The sequence below is a fragment of the Xyrauchen texanus genome, chromosome 2 (genome assembly GCF_025860055.1).
Source record: "Xyrauchen texanus isolate HMW12.3.18 chromosome 2, RBS_HiC_50CHRs, whole genome shotgun sequence".
Classification (NCBI taxonomy): Eukaryota; Metazoa; Chordata; class Actinopteri; order Cypriniformes; family Catostomidae; genus Xyrauchen; species Xyrauchen texanus.
This window is the reverse complement of record NC_068277.1, coordinates 37,123,147-37,136,156: the sequence shown is the minus strand read 5'-3', so window position 1 is coordinate 37,136,156 and position 13,010 is coordinate 37,123,147. Positions and strand designations below refer to the sequence as shown.

Genomic DNA, 13,010 nt, shown 5'->3' with positions numbered 1-13,010 from the left:
CCTCTTTATGGGCCTAAAACTTTATTTTTGTTTTGTTGTAATGATTTTTGGGAAATAAAACCCTTACTTTTGAACTTCCCTTGTGACTCCTCTTGCTTAACTGCTTGATCCCTCACAGTACGCTCAATGGAGAGTGGAGGCTCCACCCCCAGGCGGTCCAGTTGATTTGGGAGCAGTTTGGCAAAGCATAGATAGAACTGTTCGCTTCCCAAGATACCTCCCATTGCCTGCTCTGGTATTCCCTAACAGAGGCTCCCCTCGGGACAAATGTGCTGGCACACAGCTGGCCCCGGGGGCTGTGCAAGTATGCGTTTCCCCCAGTGAGCCTAACTTGCATCGGTGCTGTGCAAGGTCAGGGAGGACGAGGAACAAGTCACTCTGGTGGCCCCCTACTGGCGAATTCCAATGAGGAAGGACCTTCATTCTCAGGGACGGGGCACCCTCTGGCATCCACGCCCAGATCTCTGGAACCTCCACATCTGGCCTCTGGATGGGATGAAGAAGATCTAAGAAGATTACACCCTAAAGTGGCGCTTGTTCACAAATTGGTGTTCTTCCTGGTCTGAAAACCCGCACAGGTGCGCAGTCGGGTCAGTCCTCTCATTCCTGCAGGAGAGGTTGGAGGGGAGGCTGTCCCCTCCACCTTGAAGGTGTATGTAGCCGCTATTGTGGCCCACCACGACGCAGTGGACGGCAAGTCCTTGGGTAAGCATGACTTGATTATCAGGTTACTTAGTGGCGCCCGGAGGTTGAATCCTCCCCGGCCAAGCCTGTTCCCCTCCTGGGATCTCTCAGTGGTCCTCGGGCCTTCAGAGACCCCCCTTCAAGCCGCTAGAATCAGTCAAGCTCAAAGCCCTCTTCTTTAAAAAACGGTCCTCCTGATTGCGCTCGCTTCCATCAAGAGGGTTGGGGATCTGCAAGCATTCTCTTTCAGCGACACCTGCCTGGAGTTCGGTCCGGCAGACACTCATGTCGTCCTAAGACCGCGACCAGGCTACGTGCCCAAGGTTCCTACAACCCCCTTCAGGGACCAAGTAGTGCACCTGCAAGCGCTCCCCCGGGAGGAGGCAGACCCAGCCTTTTTGTTGCTGTGTCCGGTGCGTGCTTTGCGTACTTATGTGGACAGCACGCAGAGAGATTAGATGTTCTGGGCAGCTCTTTGTCTGCATTGGTGGACAGCGGAAAGGGAACGCTGTCTCCAAACAGAGGCTTTCCCACTGGGTTGTTGAGGCCATCGCACCCAGGCCATGCCTGCCCCCATGCAGGTTCGAGCACACTCGGTGAGAAATGTGGCATCCTCAGGGGGCACTGGCCAACTGCGCCTCCCTAGCAGACATATGCACAGCAGCGGGCTGGGCAACACCCAATACATTTCGAGATTTTCCAATCTCAGGGTTGAGTCCGTCTCGTCCCGTGTTTTTTCAGGTCCAAGCCGGTAAAACTCGGTAACGAGCAACTGACCAGGTGTACCGCTTGTACCTAGCGCATTTCCCCTCCACTGAGGTAATCACATGTGCTCTTATCCCAGGAGATCCCACTAACTTGGCTCCCTGGATGGCTCCTCCATAACCCTCTGGTCCACGAATTCAACTGAGGAATTCCCCGACCAGACACACTACGGGTACTACACACTAATAGCCTGTCACTTGGCACGCTACTGCCTGACCGTACCTGCATCAGCAGCGCACATACACAGTTCAGCACATGGCGTGATTGAATAGGGACCCCTAGTGTCCCCCCTCGGCCACAACGCTGAACCGAGCCACTGTTATGGCTGAACCTCATTCTCTGCTCCTCAGTGCAAAACCTGAATGGACAGATGCACAGTGACATTAACCTAGACGTTCTCTAGCAAGTGGGACTTTACGCTGCTTAAGTTCTAAAAACAGTGATGCTCTTGCAAGTTCACATACAGATCGGCCTGAGGGAGGGATAAAGGTGGCCGGTGACGACGGTTCGAGAGAGAGAGAATTACGGGCATGTCCGTCATGTGTGTGTTTATGTTTGTGTGTTTTGGTTTTGAGTTTAATTAAATATTATTTATATTGACAAGCCGGTTCTCGCCTCCTCCTTGCCCATCTTAACCCCCTTACATTACTCATGTCTAGAGTACACTCGTACAGGTTGATTATTGATTGTAAAGACAGGTTTATCAGACTTCGAGTGATTCCATCTATTACCCCCACTCCTCCTCTCAAATAATACAGCACATTTAGACTGCTTCACTTGCAGGCCAGACCATTCCAGAAAAGAGTCAGTCTTGTCCTTTATGACACTCCACACACACACGGGACATTTTTGTTAAATCCTTTAAAGCTTTGAGGAAATCAGGTCTTCAGTCAATTTCTTTTCAGTCTGGGATTTATAATTTTTCTGGGTTTTTTTGTTCAGCTGTTACAAATGCATCTGATCTAACAGCCACTTATAAATGTCTCAAAGACTAGAGGGAATATTTTTGTTCCCTTTCAGCCTGTAGAAGGAAGAAACCCCTCATAACATATACAGACAAACAAGTACACACACTCAGGGATCATGGTAGCCAGATTTCGCACTTTGCCAACTGGATCAATGCTGTCAGACAGTGTGTTGACATTGGGGGTAATGATTTGAGGTCAAAGTTACAGTGACTGGACTCAGGCAATGTTTTAGCTCCATATGAATCATCTTTACTTACATTTACCCAGGCATGCTCCACTTGACAGACAGTTTAACTCATATTATGAAATTAGATGTTTTGTTTTTGCTAACTTTTTTGTAAACACCTAATATAAATGCTAGACAGCGTGTGCTTATTTTGGTACCTTGGAAGGGACAGTTCACCCAAAAAAATTTAATTCTCACATTATTTACTCACCCTCATGCCATCCCAGATGTGTGTGACTTTCTTCTGTGGAACACAAACATTTTAAAAGAATATTTCAGCTCTGTTGGTCCATTCAATACAAGTGAATGGCAATCATTCACCATTCACACCGTGAATGGCCTCTAAATCTCCAAAAAGCACATAAAGTCAGCATAAAAGTAATATATCAGACTCCAGTGGTTTAATCCATGTCTTCTGAAATGATCAAGTTGTTTTTGGGTGAGAATAGACCAAAAAAATAACTCCTTATTCGCTGTACTGTTTATGCTGACTTTACATATTTTTGGCACTTCAAAGGTCTGATCACCATTCACGTGTATTGTGAGGACCTACAGAGCTGAAATATTTATCTACAAATCTTTATTTTTGTTCAGCAGAGGAAAGAAAAAAATATACATCTTAGATGCATGAGTGTGAGTAAATGATGAGAATGTTTTGGGTTAACTTCCTTTTTTATTTTAGAAATACTCTGACTTGAAATACTGTTAAAAGTCACATTGTCTGTGACATATGACATGTTTACCATCATTAACTGTAGTACAGTATCTCATTTAGCCGTATTCAATATTGTTGACTGTGTGTGTGTGTGTGTGTGTGTGTGTGTGTTTGTCAGCACTGCACACACACATGAGTGCCTTACTCATCTTTGTGTTTTCTGTATAGAGAGCACTCACTGCTGCCATTAAAACCACAAGAAAAACGTCTTCCTGTCAACATGCTCCTAATGTATTTATCTTACATAGAACATCAAGACATGCTCTATAAATTGCTCTTAAAAATAAAAGAACGGTATAGAATGCTGGATTTAACAATGAAGACATGAGGGTGTAAAGCCCACTTGCAAAACCAGAATATAACCATTTTATTCCAAGTCCGGTATACTGAACACATTTGTTAAGAATTTCTTGGCAACAGTTATGTTCTCAGGTAACTGGGTGTTTCTACACAAATCATATACTGTAATATATTGAGCAGTTATTTGTGTTATGCCGTGTTAAGAAAACATAGCAGATACATGTTTTTCCAGGTATAGTCTACACATGTAATGACACTTTAATGTAAAAAGAAAATTATGAATTCTGGGATTAAGTACTATTATAATTAATGTTTTATTCATATTTGATCTAATAGACTTGATTTTACATGTCCTGTACTTGCTTTAATCTTGCAAAACTGGTGAATATAATCTTTTAATTCATCAGAATAATATATTATTTCATACAAGTCTGCCTGTGTACTTGACATTGCCCAAAAAATAAATATTTCATTTTGTTGTTTACAGTAATATTAAACAATGAATATTTTTCTTAACATTATTTGCATCTAAATTTCTCACATCTGTACAGAAAAGTATCAAATTAGCATTTACCACTAACTATTTTAAGTGACAAGTCATTCAACCATTTTTTTTTTCAGAAGTGATGCTCCAGTCTGATTAACCCTTAAATTCATGGCAATATCCCCAAACACTCTTACATATTCAGGTCTTTAGAGACCTTATATCTATCAAAAATGTATGTACAAAATGCCCAGATAGTGTCAAATTTTCCAAATATTTTCAAGACCATTTGAAAATAATAAAAAACATTTTTATTAAAGTTTTTGTTTTATCTCTTTGATTTATGAAAAATAAAACAAAGAGATAATGTAACAAATCAGGACAAATCTAGAACAGGATTCATTATTTTCACACTGAAATTTCATCATGCATCTGGCTGTCAAACACATATTGAGCTACACATAACACATGATCTGCACATGAGATTCACATCAGCTACACCTAAGTTACACAAACATTACACAAGTATTTTTGTCAGGCACTTATTGAGTCTCAATGGATGAACAACTTACATTATTTCAGTAGTACTGTGACAAAGAATGAGGATCTAAGTGCAGCTTTAATGCACGCAAAAGATGAACGAAGTAACAAAGAATATTACAAAACGCAGGAAACCAGGCACAAAACATGACAAAACTTCCAAAAACTGACAAACTTACCGGGGGAAACAAGGGCTTAAATATGCAAGGAAAAAGAAGGAACACCTGGGGAAACAATCAGGGAATGAAAAACAATCAGGGAGAATCAATTAAGGAATAAAACTACAAGGACTACAAAACTAACACAGGGAACTAAACAAGAATTTCAATATAAGAGCACAAAAACAAAATACAACAGGGAATATGTGACAAGTACACCCAAAAGACAATAGTCATATACTGTTCATGTGTTACACTTGCTATAGTTCACTTCCATGTCATTTCTACATCAGTTAGCAATGTCAAATGTAAATCAAGTAACTCACTGAAACAACAGGGGCACCTTGAGTAAGAAATAGCAAGTATAATATATATGAGAACACGCATATAGGATACTGATAATTCACCATTGTTAATAATTCATTGTTGCACAGTGCAACATCAACATGATATAGTGTTCATTTGTATGAACATAGTACTCATTTCTCTTGTAATAAACAAATAAATAGATATCCTGTTAAAGTAAACTTAAATAGATATGAAATAATTATAAAAAATATTATTTATGGATGTGTGAAAAAAATGACACTCTTACATACCTTGGATGTCTAAAGACCATAAATACATTTGGTACTTAAACCATATAAAAACAAAATGTGTTGCAATTTTGACATAAAAAAAATAAATAAATTAAGACTATTTATAAGAGATATATTGAGGAATACTACAGAGGTTTGGGCACAACTGCAAAAAAAAAAAAAATGGATGAGGTCTCTAAAGACCAGAGGCATGCAATTAAGGCAATTTGGCCTGTGTGTTACATCATATTTATATCCCTGTGAAACAGAAACAATTTCATGTTCCTTATCACCAAGGTGAACTAAAAATTTAAAATATGAATGGGAATATATTTCAGACATATTTTACTCATAAGAATTTCTGTGTGTGTGTGTGTGTGTGTGTGTGTGTGTGTGTGTGTGTGTGTGTGTGTGTGTGTGTGTGTGTGTGTGTGTGTGTGTGTGTGTGTGTGTGTGTGTGTTGCTTTCCACAAGGTCATACTGAGGGAGCCATGTTTCTGTTTTAGCCACAAGCGCTAATAGCTAAGAATCAAAACCACTAGATGGAGCTACAAGTGTAAAATAGACTCAATAAGAATCGTTGAGGAAGCAGCACTCAAAAATCTAGACTTTCAAAATGAAGAAAAACAAGGCTTAATAATAAAATAAAGTCTTCAGCTATGTTAACACAAAGCCACTAAAAAGCAAATATGACACACAAAAATGTACACACAAAAAAAGCAACCAGAAAAAGTGAGAGTGACTATCAGTCAACTTATTGTAAGGAAGGCTGGACTACTTTTCTGAGCCTGAATGACTTTTACAACAACAGGTTTCCGCTCATTTCTCTCCTCTATTCGGGTGGGCACAAAGCTGATTTTGATGCAGTGCTTTTTCATGTTTGAATGAACTGAGAGTGAGAAATGGCATGTTAAACTGACCTCAGATCAGCGGAAACAGAAAAACGCTCAAGACTGGTGCAGAGTTTAGTTGCTATGCAGCCACAGGCCTCACCCGAAGAACTTTAGTTGTTCTCTGGACAAATTATATTATGTGATCTATAATGGTAGACCATTCAGGGCAGTGAAGTGATCGCAGTGAAATTTCAAGGATTCCTTTTTTAGTCTTTTATAAACAGAATGACTTATATTTTGTGTTTGTGTGTGTTTTTCTAAGAAATGTGGTGATGGGGTATAAGGGGGTTGGCAGAAAAGGTTGACTGTATAATTAATGTGTGTGTGTGCATATGTGCTATACATATGGATATATGTGAGCGTGTAAGGGTGAGAGTGTTTGTGTGTGAAAGACCACACCAGCTACATTGATTGTTAGACAAAGTGATTGATGACAGAATCTATTGGTCCACAAGTCTTCCAAACACAGATGGATTCTGTACTGGCATTGTAGACTATATGAGTCAAGGAAGTGTCAACCCATTAAACAGCCCCTGTATATTCACTTCAAATTGCCGTTAGGACTGTAGTGTGTATACAAAATCCAAGAGGGGGAAAATGCACTCCGCTCTGGTGATACAGCTATTAAATTTAGACGCCTGATAAAATTTTCCATGATGGTGGAGTAAAGGTTTCCATAAAGTGTATCCAAATGTTTTATTCCTCTACTGGTGTTACTATAATTGTTTTACCATGTGTCTTTACTATACAGTCTTAAAATGTAATATATATGTTGTAGTAACTGTTAAATCTTTAGTATATTTGTCCTATAATAATAATTAGTGAAGAGGGCATCAAAAAAATCCTGTGGTAACCTGGAATCAAAAGGGCCTTAATGATTATATTTCATTATAATAAGATATTTAAAGTATTAGAAGCATTTTAAATGCTCTAATTAATACTGATGGAAGCCCAATGATCCCTGTAACAGCAATCTGGGGTGGGGCTTCTGTCTCCAAAGACTCCCATGAATTGGTAATTCAGAGTGAAAGTGTTTCTTCACATGCTGTGATATGTTTGTTTACAGACTGACTCCTCCTCTCCATCTCATACACAGTGTCCTGTGTTTCCTCTTCATTGTGTTCAACAAAGCATTGTTTCGCTTTGTGCACTTCTGCAGCAGGAGAAGGTTTTTTTTTTGTAAAAAATAAATAAAATAAAAACTCTGTATTGTCAAATGATTCTTTGATTTTGTGGAATATCCAAAGTTTAAAGTTATCATAGTATAAAATACAGAAAAGTCTAGGAAAAGTCTGGGAGTTGTCCAACTAAACTACTGTAATCATTTACCAACCATTTGTAATAATTTACCAACCATTTACAAAAAAAAAAAGCTTTACAAGCTTTACAATGTACATTATTTATCAAAAAGCATGCTGAAACATACAGTATATATATATGTGTGTGTGTGTGTGTGTGTGTGTGTGTGTGTGTGTGTGTGTGTGTGTGTGTGTTGTGTGTGTTTGTGGGCTGGCTTGGGGTGTTCATGAGGAAAGTTTTTTAGGTTACGAACTGGTAATTACAAGGGTATTATGCTATAAATGTGGGTTATGAGGACATTTCTAGTGTCCCCATAATTCAAATCTCTTAAAAGTAATACTAAACAAACTGGTTCGTTTGTGTGTCCTTTTGAGGTTCGATTGATTTGTGCGATGTGAAAGCGAAGAGGTTCCATTCCACTTAGCATTTTATGATATAAGTAGTCTACATTGCAGCTTACCATACATAGAAACAATACAAACATCATATTCAAGTCACAATTTACTTTAATTTGAACCTGCAGAGAACCAAGCATAGAGATTTATGTAATATTTATGTTTTCCTCCTTGAATGTGTTTTCAGAAAGCCTCTCAGGGCATAACCAAGGTTTGAAAATGAGTGAGGTCTGGGGTGGGGTGTCAAAATTGTACATTTTTTACATTCTACACTGCCTCCCTATCTGTTCTGTTTTCTGTGGAGGATGGGCATTGTTCAATTAGACCTTATTGATTGCATCACAATTTGTAAGGCTACTTTAGGCTAAGTGTGGAGAATTCATGTATTTACTTATTATTCATGCAACAATGCTCACTAATAATTTTCATTTACATAAACATTGCTGCATGAATGATAAGTAACAAGAACATTAAGCAGGGGTGCTCAAACTTCTATGAATTGAGATCTACTTTTGCATAATGTTATTATAGTAAGATCTACTATGCACAATTGAAATTGGATTGCAAGCAGTGTTGCCACAATGCTAACATTTTTGTAGTCAATACCAATACCAGTGAAATGCAACAGTTTTCTTACCCAATTTCGACCAAAACTTCCAATTCGAATCACTGATTTTTCATAAAATTTTAGCTTCAAATTGTATTTTTGAATATGAATTTACCAAGATCCGGACCTCGGTGACCTCGTAGCTGGTTACGGCCATGAAGCCACTGATGATAAAAAAAAATCATAATTTTTAAGCACATTTTATTGAATTTTGGGTGAATTTTGTGGGACCTCACCTCAGATTACAAAGGAAATCTATAAGAAAATCTTGACACTGAAGCCCATTTTGCTTTGAGGTGACTATTGTGTGACTTTAGCAAGGTGTGATATTCAATAGGCTATGCCATTTATTCCCCACCAAAAACTGTTGTGCGATACTGTTCAGAGTGTCAGCTACTGTTGTCTGTTTACCTTTTTATTTATTTTTTAAGTATTGTTTAATTGCTGTAAACAAACATTGCAATTCTGCTACGCTGGGTCTCTGAGGGCCCTGAACATACAGAGGGCTCAGTAGAACCTTCAACTCTATTCCTGCATGATTTTGTGATAAATGGCCACTTTGCACAGGTAAACCAACAAAATAAAGACTGCTCTTATTGATAGTAAAATGTGGGATCCCCATTGAGATGTTTAGGTTTATCCCGAAAGCACTTGATTTTCAGCGCTTAAGTTGCTAAATGCACTAAACTGCACATCCTCACACTTATGTGGACACATCATATACACCATGCTTAAGTGCAGATCGGCCAAACAGCACGGCACAGACCATTATAGTACAGTGAGACTCATTATAATTATATCGAGAAGTTTTTACTTTGAAGCACTGTGGAGAATATCATATCATATTAATGTCAAACAGCCCTGGCATTCTAAATAGCACAAATGAGGAAAAGATTAGAAAACAGATTTTACACAATAGGAAAACTGATTGGTCCATAATTCATGGATACTTTAAAAGCTCTTGATTTGAAATTTTTCATTTGTAGAATTACCACTGGTTAGGTCAGATTGCGTATATTGATTAAGTCAATGTAACTTTGATTTCTAAAGAACTCTAATTTAGAAATTTACAATCTACAGCATTTTCTTATGGAAAACAAAAACGGTACCCTAGACCCATTTAGAATCTCTCTGATTTTAGGGGAAGAAATCTGGGTTTGTTTTCCATCAGCTATTCCAAGTCTTGACTTAAATCAACACTTAAAACCAAAAAAAAAGCCAACATGTCCATTAGAAGCAGAGTCAAACTGCCTTGATCAAACATTCTAATATGTATAAATTAATTTATTATATTTTGTTATTTTTAATAAATGCATCATTTAAGTTATTTTAATACACTATCCAAAGTAACATTTGTTTTAGTGCCTCTTTTGTGCAATCATGCATCTGTATACATTTATTAATTAGAAAATGTTTATGAAAAATGACAGGGAACCCAGTGTGTAAAGTTGTCAGGGGGCTCAGAAATCCTAACGGCACCCCTGTCTCTTTATCCCTAATTTGCAGCAATCACACCTTTTATTTTTGAGTAAGTGACTGGAAAACAGAGGAACTCCCATTAGATCCTATTTATTGTGAACGTGGCCCTCTCATGACTATCAGTTTGTAAGATGATATGGACTGCTTTGGGAGTACAATGACACCTGAACAACCAATTGTTAGCTTTAGCTGCAGCCTGTAACAGAACAAAGCTGAAATCTCAATAGGGAGTCTGGACAAGCATGCACAAATATACATCCACAGATGCAGAATGAAATAAACAAACGTGGATTCACATTCTAACTTCTCATACATTCACACAAACACATACAATAGTAGTCAAATATACACTCACTGAGAACTTTCTTAGGAACACCTGTTTAGACATGTAATTATCTAATCAGCCAATCGTGTGGCAGATCTGCAATGTATAAAATCAAGCAGATATGGGTCAGGAGCTTCAGTTAATGTTCACATCAACACACAGAATGGGGTAAAATGTGATCTCAGTGATTTTGACCGTTGCATGATTGTTGGTGCCAGACGGGCTGGTTTGAGTATTTCTGTAACTGCTGATCTCCTGGGATTTTCACACACAACAGTCTCTAGAATTTACTCAGAATGATGCCAGAAACTAAAATTATCCAGTGAGGGACAGTTCTGCAGATGGAAACGCCTTGTTGATGAGAGAGGTCAACGGAGATTGGCCAGACTGGTTCAAGCTGACATATATATTTAGTTTGTGATTGTATATACACATGCATGCATATATATAAATACAATGTACATGCATAAGAGATCACTCATAACATACACACAAACGTACACTCTGTAAATTCATATTATGAAGGATGCATTTATATATTGGTAAACAGGTGTTCCTCCCACATGAAAAGAATATGTAAGCTTTGGAGGAACAGAAATCAAAACAAAACTCACACCAATGCATAGAATGATTAAAACTGACAAATACAATTTTAAAATATAATTAAAATGTTCAAGTGCACTGAACAAAATGTCTAATTTCCAACATCAGTAATTAGGCTAGAAGAGTATTAGAAAATATTTTAAATAATATTTAGACAAAAATGTTTAATATTTAGAAAATGCAACAATCAATTTGATACCATATGTAAACAGCCGTGTCTCTATCCACCAAGGGGTCATTACTGCTCTAACCTGTGTAAAATAACACTTTTTCAAACCACACTCTCAAATCTCAATGACTGTAAAGGCCAAGTTCCACTTTGTTGCGGTGAGATTTGGATGATTGCCGCAATGACATTGAAGTAATGCTCGTCAGTCGTTATAGTTACTTGTGTGGTCCAGGTGACCGTGCGCACGTGCTGCCTTTACTTCCCCGTGACAGCGAGCGCGACTGCAACCTGTTGGGGTCTAAAAAGAGGCAGGCAGAGTGTAGTTCTGCGCATGCGCATGCTCGAGCGCTATATGAGACCAGGCGCGGATACAGATGCAGCTTTTTTAAAACAGCCGCACAAATGGATGGAACCGAGACGAACCGGAGAAACTGTGCGAAAACGGAGCAACAGAAGATGTTAGACTCGGGAGTAAACCAAAATGGATCAAAGGACAGAGTAACTCTTAAAAAAGAAATTGGTCTCTTGAGCGCCTGCGCCATAATTATAGGTGAGAAATGTTTCCTGACAGCTGCGTCAACAACACGTGTGCTCTCTGAATACTTCAAGCTCCCGCTTTCTCTGTATGTGTCGATGCCTTTCTTTTTCTCGCTGTTATCCCTCGCTCTTTCATATTCTGCATGACATCTGCCAACATCTGGCTTGTGAAATGTGTTTCGCTTTTAATGTCGAATGTTTCTGGTGAAAAATACAGTGCCAAAAGTTACCTGGTCTCAGCGTGACCTTCATAACTAACGTCCAAATGTGCGCAGTAAGGTGTTAGGGCAACAGTCAAGTGATGACAAACACCGGTAAGTTGCATGGGTCTCTGTGCATTGTAGAGGAGACAAAGCGGTTTATGCCATGCCGCTCTCTCACTCTACTCTCCATCAGAGCTCAGATTGCATCATTTTTAAGGAAGAGAGGCTGAAACTCAACGCCGCGCCTACGTGGCTACAACTCACTACTGTGTCCCGGCAACAACTGACCATATCAGAGCCGATTATAGTATAGAATACAATGTAGAATATAGATAAAAAGTACGCGGAAGTGTAGGCAAGATCATTTTGCTCCTTTGATGCCCTTTGAAAGTTCTCGAATTATCCTTGTCCTGTCTGCTCTATAGGATAATACATGTTTTCTATGTGCATTATATATATATATATATATATCTATATATCTATAGATATATATATATATATATAATAACAACGTATGTAATTAATAAAGAGTTTATAAGCTATAGCCTATGAAAAGGCTGTTACCAATAATAGCACTACCAATGTAACATGCATGCAGATGTAGCCAAGTCTAAATTTAAATAAGGTTAAAATCCCCCTTTATCATATCTGATATAAAATTGTATTGATTAGACATATAGGCCTAAAGTTAATAGTACAGTCTATAAATTCTCTGGTATAACATCCCCAAATAAAAGTCACAGTGAAACAGACGGGATGCAAACTACACACCTTTTAGCTTAAGTCACCTTTTTTAACCTAATTGGCACAAATTGTTTGGTAAAATGATCTACATTTCTATTTATTATAATCTCTTAAAAGGGGTACTTTAAGCTTACATGCTTTAAATACAACAACAACTACAAAAAACAACTGAAATTATAGGCACCACTGGAACACCAGCTATGACTTTCTTAGCCTTTTCCTCTCTCATGAGTTTGCATCCTTGAGTTTAAAATTTTTAGCATTTTTGTGCTGGCACGTTCTCCCAAAGAATTCTCCTTAATGGTTGTATACTCACAGTTTACCTGTAAATTCACTCA

At 38.4% G+C, this 13,010-nt stretch overlaps 1 protein-coding gene across 1 annotated transcript in view; it reads left to right on the top strand.

Moving 5' to 3' along the window:
• The first annotated feature begins 11,328 nt into the window (after positions 1–11,328).
• LOC127618495 (asc-type amino acid transporter 1-like) overlaps positions 11,329–13,010 on the top strand; it is a 37,018-nt gene continuing 35,336 nt past the window's right edge. Inside the window, exon 1 of the mRNA XM_052090989.1 lies at positions 11,329–11,738. Coding sequence (XP_051946949.1) covers positions 11,384–11,738 — 355 coding nt within the window. The 5' untranslated portion in view covers positions 11,329–11,383. The remainder of the gene's footprint in view (positions 11,739–13,010) is intronic.